We start from the raw sequence: 17,493 nt of genomic DNA on the forward strand, positions 1-17,493 counted from the left end.
ATTAAAAATGGTTAAAACAGTAAATTTTGTTATGTATATTTTACTACAATTTTTTAAAAAGGAAACAATATTTTTAAATATATGTTTTTAAAAATTTGTTTAAGGGAAGTAAATTAAAATTTTTATGATGCATAAAACTTTGTTTTTTTCTCCCTAAAGACAGGCAGGAAGGCCTATTTATTTATTAATTCAGTTACTGCATGCTCACCCTTTGACTGCACTAAGCTTGGTATCCGAAATGTGCAATCTTTATTGTCCAGTACGCAAGATGCTTATGGGCTCATTAAGGAGATAAGGTATCCAAATATGATACAATTATAACATAAAACATTTAAGAGATTTACAGGGCAGATTATAATGTGACCTCTTAACTTTTTCTTTTCGCTCTCTCTCTTTTTAAAAATTTTATTTATTTATTTTTAGAGAGAGGAGAAGGGAGGAGAAAGAGAGGGAAACATCAATGTGTGGTTGCCTCTCACACTCCCCCTACTGGGGCCCTGGCCCACAACCCAGGAATGTGCCCTGACCGGCAGGCCTTTGGTTCGCAGGCTAGCGCTCAATCCACTGAGCCACACCAGCCAGGACTTCTTTTCTTTTAAATTACACATTCTTCCTCTCTTGTGATACTCTCTCTTGCCTTCAACTATCATCAACAATTATCAAGTTTTTTTCCCCACTTCTGAAACCTTTCCCAAATCTCCCTGTGTATCTTATGGATGTATCATCCTTAAAAAAATCCAAAACTGGACCCAATTCCCCAGTATGCTATTAAGCTTAGTAAATGGCCTTGCCATATATTGTCTTCTAAGTTAAAAATCTGTGTCATTTGTATGTTCTAACTAAAATGACTGGTAGGCAGTTGGAGGTGGATTGGATCCACTTAGGATAATTGTATCTCTATCAAATGGCTCAAGAGTTATTATTATATTACTATACCACTGCATACAGTTTACTTTGTCCCTACATCCTATTTAATTGAAAAAGTCGTAACTTTTCACTGTCACAAATAAAGAACCACAACTTTGTTTCACAATTTTCAAGTAGTTTTTACTTTCTGATCATTAGAAAACTTCCCAGAAGTTGGAGTTTGTCATGTCAAGGTAAAATGAACCCATTTATAATTATTCAAATAAATCTGTTCAAGTATAATTTTCCCATGAACTTCACTGCTACTAAAAATACTTTGGAAATTGGCCTATAATGGGACTCTTACAGCATTATTACATCCAAAACCAACTCATTCTTTCCTCCTCAGAACTCCCATATCTTGTGCAAACTCTACTACAGTATTTCTCGTACCGTATTTTTATTATTGATTATGCTCTGTCTTTCCAAGAATGATCCATACACTTTCATTCCATATATTGGGCAACCAAAACAGTATGTACCCCAAACCGCTCAGACCTCCTATGCGGATTCTCTACTTCTGATGGTCAGGTAAGTAAGTAGACTGTGCAGGGCAGGTTCCAAACGGACTTCAAGATAAAGCCTGGCAAATGATAGGGTATATTACCCATTGTTTCTTAGGGTCAAATGGTGGTGTTATGTATGTTAATGAAAACACTAGGACCAAAAATAGGGGGGGCATCTTGGCAGGTAGCAGTGTGGATTAATTTTGGAGACAAAATGCCCTGTGTAACAGGCAGGGTGACTTCAAAGGGGCCAAGACAAGATGCATAATAACAATGAACATACTCAGGAAACTCTTGAGTGTTCTGCAAATACGGGTAAAACAGTACTGAGGAATGAGAATTGGTCAAGAACTTGTTGGCCAAGTCTTGCTCTGTTCTTCGGTGGTTGCGAGTTACCGAATCCAGTCATTTTGCCAATAAGCGTGGTGCAGTAGGTGTGCCTTGACGACTCTATTTATGAGATCATGTGTTGACTGGTGGTCTGTAGTTGATGGGTGTGTTGAATATATGGATTTAGACTTGGAGGGCTCTGAAAAGACTACAAATTTAGGACAAAAATCATTATCTCCATTTTGATATTCTATGGTTAGGCAGTTCACTCTTATAAGTGGTGTAGCAGAAAGTTAAGAAAATTATCCATTATAGATTATGAATTGTATCATTTTCATGAATTCATATGCTTAGTAATATGTAGCCTAGAAAGGAAATAGGTTCAAAATGGAAAACGATAGGTTCCTAGGAACTTTGGGGGATTGGAATGGGGTGTTCCAGTGATCTATTATGCCATAAAAAAACACCCCAACCATAATGATATAAATGAACAACTATTTTTATTATGTTCCTGCAGGTCAGAAATTCAGACAGAATAGAGCAGGGATGCTCATCTCAGTTCCATGATACCTGGGCCCTCATCTGGGCCCTCATACGCTAGAGTGGTTGAGGGGTCAAATGTCATGAAGTTGGAATTATTGTTTGTTTCTTCACTGAACCCACTTATAATTGAAATGAACCCATTTATAATTGTTCAAATAAATCTGTTCAAGTATTATTTTCCCATGAACTTCACTGCTTCTAAAAATACTTTGGAAATTGGCCTATACTGGGACTCTTACAGCATTATTACATCCAAAATCAACTCATTCTCTCCTCCTCAGCACTCCCATATCTTGTGCAAACTCTGATACAACTGGTACCTGAGCTGGGAATGTTGACCATAGTGCTTACGCATAGCCTCTTCATGTGGCTTGGGCTTTCTGAGAGCATAGTGGCCTTAGGGTAATTCATCTTTTTTACATGGTTTCTCAGGAATCCAAGAGTGAATATTCCAGAGAACACAGCAGATTCTGCATGTCCTTTTCTGACCTAACATCACTTCTCCTACACATTATTTGTTGAAGCAGACACAATTCAACCAGATTCAGGAGGAAGGTATTTAGATCCCATACCTTGAATAAGGAAGCAATTGCAATTTTTAAATGGTCACAATGTGTATCACCTGTTAGGATTATTAGAATTCTTTTTGGAGCAGGTTCATGTCTCATATAGCTCTGTTTGGTACAAGGCCTCCTGCTAAATTTGATGCTACCACTCGTCAACGTTTAAAGGGCATTTGATGGACTGCAAGGGTAACTCTGTGACACAAAGGACCTCTGTCCACCGAAATGCATAGGTGGCTATGACAGTTCAGCAGCCCTCTTTCTTATTCTACCCTTCTATAGCCGAAAAGCAAAATTCTTACCTCCTTCTGGCTCTGTAGGTAATAGACAATTGCCGTTTTCCTTCTGACACACTGTTCCTTTTACTTCCCTGCTTACAATCCTTTATAAACTCCCTATCATCTCCAAAATAAAGTCCAAAGCTATTAACATCACATTTAAGCCTTTTTTTGATCTGGCCCTGACCACCAAACACTTAGACGCTATGCTATCATCCAAAATATGAAAGCCAGTATTTATATAATTATTGAGTTCACTGGGATTCATTAAATTCCTAGGGCAGGGGTCCCTAACCCCTGGCTGCAGACTGGGCCACAGACTGGACTGCAGACTGGTACCGTTCCTGGCCTGTTAGGAACCAGGCCGCACAGCAGGTGAGCTGGGGGACCAGCTATAGGAGCTTGGCTCTCATTTGTGCCTGAGCTTCGCCTCCTCTCTCCTGTCTCCCATAGCCCTCTCCCCTGTCTCCCATCCCATCCTGCCCCCCCACCCCTCTACCATCCCGTCTGCGGAAAAGCTATCTTCCACGAAACCCGACACTGGTGCCAAAAAGTTTGGGGACCACTGTTCTGGGGCAAAAGGGAGAACAGTTCTTACTCAGTTGAGAGTGGTCCACAACAAAAATGGCCTAGTTTCCTCTGGTTTCTCTGTTCAGCCAGTTCTTGAGGGTCAAAGCCTATAGAACGGTTCTAGTTCTGAGTCAATGTCCACTTCTGGTCCTTTCTACAGATGCTAGCCTACTGATCCGGACTCCTTCACCCCTCAAGGTGAATTGTTTCTCTCCGTCCCTATCCCGTCTGTCTGCCTCAGTTTATCACACACATTTTAGTAACTTTCAATCTCAAAACAATGAAGAAGGGACCAAGAGGCCCTTTCATCCACAGAGACACCACTGTCCATATACATTTTTGGATGTCTACTCCTGTCCAGCAGCACCTAAGGTCCATATAGCCATCAATACGTGTGTCTGATACAACCTGTTTATAGGTTTTGAGTCCAGGTCCTGATTCAACCAACATGTCCTAGAACATCTGCATTCAATTTCAGGGGATTCATGGATCCTTTGAGGCAGGGTTGCTGGATAAAATACAGATGCCCAGTTAAATTTGAATTTCAGATGAATGATGAATATTTGCATGGATAATTATACATTTTGTGGGGAAGAGGTTCAAACAGCTTCCAAAGGTCTAGGTCTAAGAAGAACTCCTGATGCAGGATTTGCTGAAGGAACTGGTGTGCTTGAGTGATTTGACATAGGTGGGTAAAACTATTGCATGTAATATATTAAAAAAACATCATTGTTTATCTGCAATTAAAACATAACTGGACATTTGTATTTTCTTTACTTGCTAAATCTGCCAATGCTATCTTAAGGCCAACCACAGCTTTCTTAGTTACGTGGATTACAGTAAGAACTGATATAGACAAGAAGAGGACTACATAAACAGCTGATGTTCAGGCTGAGAAAGAATGAAAGCTGAAAAAAGTACTCTCAATTATTCAACACTCCCCCAAAGCCCAGACTAGAATTATGGGGAAAAAATTGAAATCCTTTTTTTCTATCCTGCTACAGAGTCCTATCACCACTACTTGCTAATTCCATAATCAGTTTAACCTGCCTACTAAATTCTGCTAAAGCAAGAGTTCTTTTCTTCTTTCTGTCTCTAAATTTTGTTTGGGAAAAGAAACATGGTGTTTTTTTTTTAAAGTTCAAACAGTGAGAATGGTTACGCCATGAAATTCAAGTCTGCCTTCCATCTTGACCTCTAGTTCCAGGACCAAAGGTTCTAAACCTGGCTTAGGGGCTGGAGTCTAAGCCAAGGTTTCTAGAGTAATGTAAATTCCCTGAATGAAGAATTATCAATGTACTACTCATAATGATGCATTTTTGTGAAAAGAGGATCCAAATTTTTACCTGAGCCACGAAAGGTTAAATGCCTAAGGCAGGTTCTGCTGAAAGGACCGATGCGCCCGACTGTCTCCGAACGTGCAGGTAAAAATGCTGGAAGAACTTGTCCCCGTGTAAAAAGTCTAACCGCATCCACACAACTGCGGCTCCTCGGAAAAAAGCACGTTCTCGGTGGAAGGGATCACTGCTCTTTTCTTTCCAAGTTTTCCGCCTGCCGCATTCCTTCCCTCCAGCGCGTCGGCGTGCGCTGACGTCATGACGGCTCACACGCAGTCCCGCCCCTGCAGAGATCGGCGCTGGGACGGAACCCGGGTTTCTCTCAAACCTGGAATGTGAGGCCTTGGCCCACCGTGTCCTGCTCCCTGTCCCGCTCCTGGCCCGGGCCTACGTCCGCTGCTGCTGCCCCAGAGTTCGCCCCCGGAAAAGCCAGGGTGGCCGTGCCCTTCTGCCGTGTGCCCGCGTGGGTGGCTGCTGCCGCCCCTCCGAATCCTCCGGGGCCGCAGAGGAGTTCGCTACGGAGGGAGGCGGGGGCCTTCGGGAGGAGGCGGCGGAGGAGGCGGAGGAGGAGGGAAGGAAGATGGCGGCCGTGGAACTAGAGTGGATCCCAGAGACTCTCTACAACACCGCCATCTCCGCCGTCGTGGACAACTACATCCGTTCCCGCCGAGACATCCGCTCCTTGCCGGAGAACATCCAGTTCGATGTTTACTACAAGGTACGGACCGTGGGCCTGCTCTTCGCTCTCCTGCCGCAACCCGAGGGGCCGCACCCCCTTCCACGTCTGCGAACCCCCGCAGTTAACCCCTCACCCCTCGTAGCATGATGGCCTCCCGAGACATCTGGTGCAATCTCCGGGTTGCCAGGGTAGAGACACCCTAGCTCCATAGACTCTGTCTTTTAAGATCTTGGGCCTTGATTGGTATCTCTTCCAAATGAGTCTGTCCCCGTTTTGGTGTTCCGTCCTACACTGTGCCCCCCGGGGTAGGCCTTTGCCTGGACTTTCTCTGTTGCGCCCCTGTCCCACTCTGGTCCTTCCCTTCGAGCCTGTGTCTTCGGGATATTTTCTGCTCTCTCTTCCCAATTAAATGTCAGCATCAGCTGGATCTTTTGCTCTGCTCTCCCCCACTTCCGCCCCCTTCCTACTCTCTCCGCCTTCCTTCCCAAGTATTTTTCCCTGCTTCGTGTTCCTTGGTTTCTCTTTTCTCATCTTAGTCGAGAGGGAGTTGAGGAATTACTGGAAATAGTTGTATTATTCGCCTGTTCTTTAAAGCTTTGGTTTTCATTTGTACTTGGAGTTAAATTGGGGATTTTATTAATAGGGAAGTGTTGATAAACTACTTGAAATGAAGGGGGGGAATCCTAAAAGAAAAAATACTTTAGAATTTAGAGTACATTCATGTATTTGCAAGTTGCAATCTTGCAGCATTCCTAAGTCGCTCGCCCTCGAAAATCGCAACAAAAAGTCTCCAAGTCACTCTCCAAGGAGTTTCAAGGGTAACAGTCTTTAGATGTGGACAATTTTTGCAGTGTTTAGAGAGGGAGGAGAACTTTATGGACTTGGAGCCTCCCTTTTCCTCCCCCCGCCCCAACATTAGAGTATGAACAGTGGATTTATTATTCAGTTCTCCTTGCCTTGAAATGGCGTGGATAACTCCTTTTCTCCAATGGCCACCCTTACAAAATTTGACCAGAAATAGAGTATGATTTATTTTTTATATCGTAAATATTTCCTCTTGCTTTTTAAGTTGGCTTGAACAATGTAAACTGATATTTAACAGATGTATATTTCTCCTATGTATGTGTTTTATAGCAGTTGTTTTTTGGGAAGATTGCCTGCTTTCTCCACCCCAGAATAATTTTTCAGAAAGCAGTCCACTTGATGCGTTCTGTTAAACCCAACTGATTCACACCAATTCTAAAAATTCAAATGTTTTTTTCCCCCTAAATATTTGGAGAAGATTCATTTTGGTCATACTTATTATTATGCAGGAGGGGGCAGAGAAAAGCCTCCCTTCCTTTTAAATCCCTTTGATACATTGACTTTTGTTTATATCTAAGGACACATTGTATATTTAAGATTCATTCCTCCCAGGGAAGGATGAGAGTTGTCTTTCTCAACCAGAAGCTTCAACTTTGTGTATGTGCTAATAACTCTGTCCATTTTATTAAATCACATGGCCATCTTTTACACAAGAAAAATAATTGGAAATTTCATCAAAGTACATTTCATAGTTGAATTCTCTCGAAATAAAATACTTGGATATCTTCTAGTAATCTTCTAATTGAAGCTTTTCATTTGAAGATTGTTAGTATGAACAGATGGTGCTTTTCCCACATTTTCTGTTTCACGTAGTTCACAAAGTTTTAATATTGCTCCTTTCTGGTACACTTACCTTTAATAGGTGTATGTCTGTTGGGAGTATGGCACTGTGCTAAGGCAAAGGAAGTTACTTAACATGTGCCAGGACCTATGGTTTTACACGTGTTATCTAGTTTAACCCTCACCAACTGTAAAGTAGGGTATAACCCTGTATGAGGTGAGAAAGTTAAGTAATACATTGGGTTGGCCAAAAAGTCCGTTTAGTTTTTTTCCGTAAAAGACACATCTTTCATGTTCACTAATAACTCTATTGTTGTAGATATTTTGAGCATGTCAGCTGTCTCCCGCATGGTATAACGTTGATTGTTCTCATTGCCTTGATTTGATTGCTATCAACTTCAACAACCGGTCTACCAATTGTGGAGTATAGTCCAGCAAGAAACCTCCAGCACGAAACTTCGCAAACCACTTTTGACGTGTTCTATCAGTCACAGCACCTTCTCCATACACTGCGCAAATCTTTGTGTTTCACTTGCATTGTTACCTTTCTTGAAATAATAAACCATAATATGCCAAAAATGTTACGCATTTAATACTTCCATTTTCAATATTAAAATGGCTACACAAAATTCACCAATTTTGGTGAGTTTTTTTAAATGCATGCTGATATTACAGCTGTCACAATACAATGTAACAAAATTGTTTCGAATGAAATTAAAGATAACTAAGCGCCATTGGAGCTATCTACAGAAAAAAAACAAACGAACTTTTGGGCCAACTTAATAGTCAACCTAATAGTCAAGGTCTCATACCTAGTATTTAGTTCCTTTGGACCTTGCTTTCTTGCTTGGAAAGATTTTGTATCTTGAAGTAGATTACTTTTATGAAGGATATTATAGAATTAATTTTTATTAGTTTTTACAGAAGTAACTAGAGTGAAAGTCAGTCCCTAAGACTTCAGTCTTTAATCTAAAGGAAATATAAGAAGGAACTTTTCTTTTAAACATTGTATCAACGCATAAACATAAGAGACTTTTAAAGCATTTTAACACATACAAGATACTCGTCCTGTGCCTAATTTGCGAAAATGCTAAGCGACTTAACTGTTTCCAGTTGCATTTTCTTCAATTTGGATCCAAGGAGAAACTCATAATTAGCTCCTTTTGGCAGTTTCAGCTTCCATCAATAGGCAGAGTCATAGACAAAATTATAGTATTTGTGAAACCAAAAATTCCCCCATCCTTCTTGATTGGTTTAGTCCAGTGTCAACTATGTTATTTCTTGTCTGTAGCTTCAAGTGAAGGTACCAACATAAAGCTTTAGGAGGTGGGATTGTGGAATAAATGGGAGGTGAAGAAGTAGGCATGCTGACTGCTCCCTAAAACAGGGAGGGAGAAAGGCGTTGATACATACATCCAAAGAGTAAAATGTGAAGGGATTTAAAAATATATATATTATTTTTATTTTTAGAGAGAGGGGAAGGAGAAAGAGAGGGACAGAAACATCAATATGTGGTTGCCTCTCATGCGTCCCCTACTGGGGGCCAGACCTGGCCCGCAACCCAGGCACGGGCCGTGACTGGGAATCAAACCAGTGACCCTTTGGTTCGCAGGCTGGCGCTCAATCCACCGAGCCACACCAGCCAGGGTGGGTTTTTGTTTGTTTGTTTTAAAGTTGGAAGACATTAGAATATATTTACTGGCTGAATGGCAGAAATCAAAACAGAGTGAGGTTAAATAAATATATGTGAGGTAGGAAATAAATTGTGGAGCAGAGTCCCTGAGCAGGAACATTAGTTAATGAGTCTTCCCCTTCCTTTATGGTGCATCAATTAAGGTATCAGTCATAAATTGGAGGTGGAGAAAGAATACTTCCTTTAAGATCAGATGAAAAGTGCTAAGGACATAAAGTATCAATGTAGGTAAATTTGTAAAGAATGGTTGTCATGAATAAGGAGGTGTGGTCATCTTCTGGTAGTAAGGGCTAGGAATGCTGGGTTTTATGTAGGATAGCTAAACTGAAGTTTGAAATGGCTACTGAGGTATATGAAAAGGGACATTAACTAAAAATATGTTTTAAAAAGTTGACAGGTGGTATAGATGGTTTAATAAAAAGTAACACCCTAGACAAAATAATGTCTTTGTATCTGAATGGTTTTTATCTAAGGGTACTCAGCCATTTAGGTATAGGAGTGGATTAGGCGAATAGAAGGAATTGTAAAATTGTATACCAAGTGAAAACAAATAGAATGAAAGGTTGGTTTCTTTAAAGAATGAAAAGTATGATCTTTCCTTTTCATTTTAACTGCTGACTGATATATTTTGTGTCCTGTTCCAATTATAAAATTTTCTATAGCGTTGTTTTGGCTGGGTGAAGTATTTCAGTAATTTGTTCTATTTAATGTTTTCACTCAAACTGCATGGGGGTTATTTTCTTTCTTTTTTTTATTGTATTTTTTTATTGCCATATTTAGTCGTCTTATACTCCCCTTCCCCCAGCTATCACCACGCTGTTGTCCCTGTCCATGAGTCCTTTTTCCTCAGTCCTTCTACCTCCTAACTTCCCTTCTCTCCCTTAGTTGTCATACTGTTCTCTATGAGTCTGTCTCTGTTTTGCTTGTTTGTTTAGTTTGTTCATTAAATTCCACATATGAGTGAAATCATATCGTATTTGTTTTTCTCTGACTGGCTTGTTTCACTTAGTATAATGTTGTATAATGTTCTTCAGGTCCATCCATGCTGTCGCAAAGGGTAAATTTTTATTTTTTACTGCCGAGTGGTATTCTACCATGCAAATGTCCCATAGTTGTTTTCTCCACTCATCTACTGATAGACACTTGGGCAGCTTCCATATCGTAGCCGTTGTAAATAACGCTGCAATGAACATAAAGGTACTTATGTTCTTTTGAATTACTGTTTTGGGTTCCTTCAGATATATTCCCAGAAGTGGGATTGCTTGGGTCAAAAGGCAGGTCCATTTTTAATGTTTTGAGATATCTCCATACTGCTTTTTACAGTGGCTGCACCAATCTGCTTTCCCACCAACAGTGCACAAGGGTTCTCCTTTCTCCACACCAGCACTTGTTTGTTGATTTATTGATGGTGGCCATTCTGACCGGTATGAGATGGTACCTCATTGTGGTTTTAATTTGCGTTTCTCTGATGGTTAGTGATGTTGAGCATCTTTTCATATGCCTTTTGGCCATCTATATGTCCTCTTTGGAGAAGTGTCTATTCAGGTCCTTTGGCCATTTTTTAATTGGGTGGTTTGTTTTTTTGGTGTTGAGTTTTGTAAGGTCTTTACAAATTTTGGATATTAACCCCACATCAGATGTATTGGCAAATAACGTCCTCCCATTCTGTGGGTTGTCATTAAATTTTGTTGATGGCTTCCTTTGCTGTGCAAAAACTTTTTAGCTTGTTATAGTCCCATTTGGTTAGTTTTTCTTTTGTTTCCCTTGCCTGGGGAGATATATCCAATAACATATTGCTATGAGCAACATCCAAGATTTTGCTGCCTGTTTTATTCTAGAGTTTTTATGGTTTTCTGGTCTAACAGTTAAGTCTTTGATGCATTTTTAATTTATTCTTGTGTGTGGTATACAAAGCTGGTCTAGTTTTATTTTTCTGCATGTATCTGTCCAACTTTCCCAACATTATTCATTATTTTTAATTTATTTATTTTAGATGGGAAGGGAGAGACAGAGAGGGATAGAAACCTCAATGTGTGGGAGATACATCGATTGATTGCTTCTCATATGCCCTTAACTGGGGACCTGGCCCACAACCCACGCATATACCCTGACCAGGAATCAAACCAGGAATTGACCTTTTGGGTTGCAGGCCAGTGCGCAGTCCGCTGAGCCACACCATCCAGGGCTGACTGTATTTTTTTTAATTATTATTGTAAATCTCATTCTGAAAACTATATGAATTCATACCTGATTTAGTATTAGAGTTAATTTTTTTGTGCATATTTCTGATGTATGGCTATATATTTGTCTCAACTGATATTCTGATATTCTTTTAAAATTGGCTGGTGATTAATTGAAAAAGAATTCTTGAAACATATTTAACAGCCAAAGAGTTAAAAATCTTTTTTTTAACCTTGACCAGTGTGGCTCAGTTTGTTGAGCATCATCCTGCAAAGCTAAAAGTCACCGGTTCACTTCCTGGTCAAGACACACACCCAGGTTGCAGGTTTAACCCCCAGTACAGGTGTGTCTGAGAGGCAACCGATTGATGTTTCTCTCTCACATCAATGTTTCTCTCCCTGTCTTCCCCTCTAAAAATAAATCTTAAAAAAAATAAAAACAAATAATTTTTGAAAAATAATCTTTTTATATAAAGAGCTTGTAGGATTAATAAATTGAAAATGAAAACATTGTGAGGAAGAGGCATAAGAGAACATAAATAGCCAGCCATGCCATGTGTCTTAATGGGAAGGTAATGTTATAAATTTGTCAACTCATCTCAGTTTAAGCTATGAATTTATCACAATTTGAGTCAGACACAGAATTTTATAGGGTATAGGAAACTGATTTAAGTATGAAGTTCATCCAGGGAAATTAATTACACGAGACTTAATGAGTCAAGGAAATTTTGAAGATGCACAGTACTTAGGAGAGCTGTGCATTATAAGACAGTAAATTATATTAAGTACATGTTGGGTTGGCCAAAAAGTTGATTTAGTTTTTTCCATACGATGGCTCTAGTAGTGCTTAAGCTGTTTTTAACTTCATTTGAAACAATTTTGTTAAATTGCATCATGAAAGCTGTCATATCAGCTGCATTAAAAAAACACTTATCAAAATTGGTAAATTTTTGTGCAGCCATTTTAATATTGAAGGTGGAAGAAAATTTGCAATGTTTTCAGTGTATTGTGCTTTATTATTTCAAGAAAGGTAAAAATGAAACTGAAGCACAAAAAAAAATGTGCATTGTATTGGGAAGGTGCTGTGACTGATCAAACGTGTCAGAAGTGGTTTGCACAGGTTCTTGGTACTATTGACATTTTGACCAAATAATTGCTGTTTGGCTGTCTTATGCATTGGAAGATGTTTAGCAGCACCCCTGGCCTCTACCTACTAGAAGCCAATAGCAGGAGATAGCCAATATAGTCAAAATATCCAAAACATTAAACCTATTGGTGAAAATGAAAAATGTGTCTTTAATTTTGCGGAAAAAACTAAATTGAGTTTTTGGCCAACCCAATATTTTAAAACAATATAGAACTGGCAGAACAGCAGAAAGAGAAATTGATTTATAGAACGTAGTGGACAGTCAAGCTAGACACCAAAGCATATTTAAGAATTTAGTATATGGTAAAGTTATGAAACAATGTTATATTTTAAATAAATGGGGACACATCCAAAAAAAAAAAAAAAAAAAAACTTGGGCAGTTGAATGTTTGGGGTAAAAGTTAGACCTCTTCTTCACACCATATGCCAAAATGAACTGGTGGTTAAAGATTGCAGTGTGGCAAATAAAATCATATAAGTATCACAATAAATTATTGGGTCAGTATCTTGCAGTAGGAAATGACTGGAATTTCTTCTTTAAAGAAAGTATTTTTAAGGTAATCTACAAATTTTAAATTTTTAAGATGTCAAACATTATAAAAATAAGTAACATTGTAAAAGCTGAAATCTTGTCTTGCCAATGCTAGAATGCCATCTTGGCATGAGGAAGACTTTTCTAAGCATGAAATCAAAACCTAGAAAGAAAAAAGAAATCGATACTTTCGAGTACATAAAGAGTTATAAGCACATTTTTTAAAAACTATGCAAATGACAACATGACAGATAAGGGGTGAATTTCCTGATACAGGAAGAGCTATTATTAATGGCAACCAACTCATTTCTAGAAGACCTGAACAGCCAGCACATAGAAGAGAAAAATAGGAATGGCCAGTAGATATCAAAAGATGCTCGACTGAAAGGCACATTAAAGTGCAGTATCAAGCCAAAGCAGTCATGAAGAAGAAAGAAAATCCAGAGGATTTAGACTAGCAAGTATCAGGGTGTAACAAAATACGAGATTGTCGATAAACAAATACACCAATAGAACGAAACAGTTCAAAACCAGACTGACACATACACTGTCACCTAATTTATGGAAAATTGACACAGCAATACAGTGGGGAAAGGAAAATCAAGTAAATTGTATTGGTCAATTAGGTATACGTATAGGGGGGAAAGTGTCACGACTTACTTTACACCACACACAACAATCATTTTTAGATGAATTATTGGTCTAGATGTGAAAAGCATTTTTTTAGGGAAAAAATTATATCAGCAAAGCTTTATTAAGTAGGATACAAAAATGGACTTAATAAAAAGGTGATTTGATAAGTGGACTATATTAAGATCAAGAACATCTATTCATCAAAAATACCATTAAAATAGTGAAAAAGCCAAGCCACAGAGTGGGAGAAGATATTTGCAGGTCATATATCTGACAAAGGACTCATACTGCATCTGAAGAACTAGAAATTAAATAACCTTTTTGTTTTTTAAATGTGGAAAGAACTTGAATGGGCATTCAGAGAGAGGATATTGAAAGGCTCTGTCAAAACATTTGGAAAGGGGCTCAGCCTCATTTTGTCTTCAGGGAAATTGCTGTCCTACTGTACATTCTTAAGAATGACTAAACAAAAAAGAAAAAAGTGTTGGTAAGGATATGGAGCAATCAAAATTCTTAATATACTGTTTAATGGGAATGTAAATTGGTACGCCATTTTGAAAAGCTAGTATTACCTACCGAAATTGAACATATGCATTCTCTAACCTATTCCACGTCAGGATACATACACTTAAGAAAGTTTATAGCAAGACTATTCATGATAACCAAAAAGTAGAAACTATTTAATAAATAAATAGTGGAATATTCATATAGTGGATTGTTATACAATGAAAATGAATGAGCTACACCTGTTTGAAATTATGGGTGAATCTTACAAGTGATATTGAGTGAAATAAACCAGTAACAGGAGTATATACCAGAGGCTCCCAAACTTTCTCCCTTCACAGCACCCTCGGTTCCTGGCACCCTTACACCAAAAGAAATACCTAACAGTTCTATTTATTATGTAGTTAGGTACAAACAACTTAGTAATACCTATGCCCTAACAACTTAAGAGCCATTAAAAATTTGCAAAAAAATTTTTTTAATTACTTTAGAGAGAGAAAGAAACATCAATTTGTTTTTTTTGACTTATTTATTCATTCACTGGTTGGTTTCTGAATGTGCCCTGACCAGAGGTCAGACCCACAACCCTGGTGCATCAGAATGACACTCCAACCAACTGAGCTACCCAGCCAGTGCCTTTTTACTTCATCCTTAAATAATCACGATTGCTAATGAAATGTGTGTTTATAGGGCACTGTACTACTTACCAAATATTGGAATCAGGACACCACCACCCCCATTTTCTGTTCCATATTGATTTTTTCGCACATAAGTTTTTTATCATAGTAACCACTGCAAATGCAGCTTCACAAAAATAAAACTTTGAAAGGAATATGGCAGTTAAGTAGTTGTGATGAAGCTGCCAATCACTAGTTGCCCAGAGCTGCAGCCCACAAGTTCCAGGCAAGTGATGCATGATAAAGCATTTTCTCTTGCTGGGCAGCATTGTGACTCATACAAGATCTGGCAAGTGTGATGAGTCCTGGAAGATTTTTTTCTTGGTCATAATGCAACGAGTAGGGGGCTTGATGAGTTCTGAAGCCGACGAATACCGAGGTGTGACTAATATATAATCTGAGATCACAATACAGTCAACAGATAAAGGGCATTACATGAAGTACACAATATGAGAACAAAGTAAAGGAATATCAACATTATAGCCCAGTTGTGAGTTTTTTCAGAGTTACATTTCAGATGAATTCTGAGATTAGAGAACAAGAATAAATGTAGCTTTTAAGTGAAGATACAATGTATATTAAAACAAAATATTGCTACTTTTATTTACTTGTAAGGTAACGAATATATTTAGAGATAAAGGACATAATATTTTTTTTAAACCTTTCTTTGTGGGAAAAAAACAAACACAAAAGTAGATAACTATAGAATAATGGACCTCCATGTGTTCATTGCCCGGCTTTAACAGTTAAAATTCTTGGCTAGTTTTGTTGCTGAATCTGTTCTTCCATCAACAGTTCCCCTTTTCTGTAGTATTTGGAAGCAAATCTAGACATCATATAATTTTATCTGTAAATATTTTAGTTGCTGTCATACTATTATAACACCTAAGTAAAATTAACAGCAGTTCCTTAATGTTATTAAAATACCCATTTATTCAAATTTTCATTTGTTTCAAATGTCAAATATGTACATACCTTTACAGTTTGCTCATTTGGGTCAGGATCCAGATAAGCTCTAAGACTTGTCTGTTGGTTACTATATCTCTTAAATCTCTCTTCATCTCTAGGTTTCCTTTCCATCTGTTTTCATATCTTTGTAATTTATTTGTTGAAGAAACAGGATGCTTTGTCCTGTATAATCTCCTTTTGCTGTGGTCTAGATTTCAGTGGTCAAAATATAAAACATTTTTATCATCCCTTCTAGCCTTTGTTTCTGTGGAGACTTCATGGGTTTCACTGGTTTCAGGTCAGTTTTTAATGTCAGTGTCTAGGTTTGGATTCTGTACATTGTCTAGGTAGTATGAATTTGGACTGCATACTCATGTATGTCTTAGGCTGGAAGTTTTGGTTTATCATAGCCGACTTTGTGCTAAGGCTGTGGGAGATGTTTCAGGCCTTTTTTTACTCCTGGTTTTAGGCGGTAGGTTAGCTCCAGGTCCCTTTTCCTACAAGGCCCTGCTGCCTGGACTTGTTTTTATTTGGTCTTTGCACTCTAGCCCAAAACCATTCAGAGGTATAAACTATTCTGTTTTTCTTACTCTAGCTATTTTTGAGTTTGTGTCTTAATTTGGGGGTGCTGTAAGAGACTGAAGGGTTTTCACATGTGTGTGATCTGCCATATTGATAGAAGCTCTATTCCCATTCCTCTTCAAAATTCAGTTGACATTTATCCTTGGAGTGGGTATCTTACTTGTTTTTCTAAAACACTCTGCGTACCTCTGTTGTATAGTCTGTGAATATTGTTTTACTGCTCTGACAGGTTTTAAATTTTTTGAGATCAAAGAACAGTTCCTACTGACCTTGCGTTACTGTGGTGACCATAGTCCCCACCATAACCCCAATACCTAGCATAGTGCTTTATGCAAATGTTCGTGACGTTTATTAAGTTAATAAAAACAAATAGTAAGTAGAGCTGTCCTAGCTATAATATTCTTGCCTTTGATGTGAAAACTCACAAAGATAAAATAGATTCCATAATCTAAGAGTTTCATGTAATGCATATGCCCGTGTTACTTGGTAAAAGATTAGATGCTAAAATAGGAAACACTTATTTTTCTCTGTAAATTTAAGCAGCTGTTATTTAGAATTTGTTCTTCATTTTTCCATTTAGGTACTGGCACTTTATGTTCTTCATGACTCCAGGTTATTAAGTTTGCATTCAAATTTGTTTTCAGAGTTTATTGCATGAGCACTGTTATGTACTGGAGTACTGTACAGATGGACATGGTTATGTTATGGAGTACTGTACAGATGGACATGAGACTGTCTAGTAAATGTTGCTCACTAAGGTGCTTGCAGTCTGCTTGGGGAGACAGTAAGTAACTATGAAATTGGGTTTTTTCTCCTAATGTCAAATTTGTTTTTTAAGATTTTATTTATTTATTTTTAGAGAGGGGAAGGGAAGGAGATAGAGAGGGAGAGAAACATCAATGTGTGGTTGCCTTGTGCACACCCCCTCCTTGGGGACCTGGCCTGCAACCCAGGCATGTGCCCTGACTGGGAATCGAGCCAGTGACCCTTTGGTTTACAGGCTGGCACTCAGTCCACTGAGCCACACCAGCCAGAGCTCTTAGTGTCAAATGTATCAGATGAATTTGGGCAGTTTCAGTAAATAATGATAAACTCCAGAGTAGAGAGTGGCTTGAATTCTTTTCTTCTAAGGTTCTGAGTTACATCCAAAGTAGATTGCTACCAATTTGCGTTGTACATTCAGAAAACACTGAATGTATATTGAATGCTAGGCACTGTGCTAGGTATTAGGAATAATACAG

General features: G+C 38.5%; 2 protein-coding genes across 2 annotated transcripts in view; one reads left to right on the top strand and one right to left on the bottom strand.

Annotated features, from left to right (window-relative positions):
- The window catches only part of PPM1D (protein phosphatase, Mg2+/Mn2+ dependent 1D), a 91,974-nt gene extending 86,640 nt beyond the window's left edge, over window positions 1-5,334 (bottom strand). The window contains exon 1 of the mRNA XM_053911894.2: window positions 5,043-5,334. The gene's annotated coding sequence lies outside the window, so the exon portion shown is untranslated. The remainder of the gene's footprint in view (window positions 1-5,042) is intronic.
- Window positions 5,322-17,493, top strand: part of APPBP2 (amyloid beta precursor protein binding protein 2) — a 43,846-nt gene continuing 31,674 nt past the window's right edge. The window contains exon 1 of the mRNA XM_024573023.4: window positions 5,322-5,751. Within this exon, the coding sequence (XP_024428791.1) occupies window positions 5,614-5,751 (138 nt within the window). The 5' untranslated portion in view covers window positions 5,322-5,613. The remainder of the gene's footprint in view (window positions 5,752-17,493) is intronic.

Source organism: Desmodus rotundus, chromosome 9 (assembly GCF_022682495.2).
Source record: "Desmodus rotundus isolate HL8 chromosome 9, HLdesRot8A.1, whole genome shotgun sequence".
Taxonomy (NCBI): domain Eukaryota; kingdom Metazoa; phylum Chordata; class Mammalia; order Chiroptera; family Phyllostomidae; genus Desmodus; species Desmodus rotundus.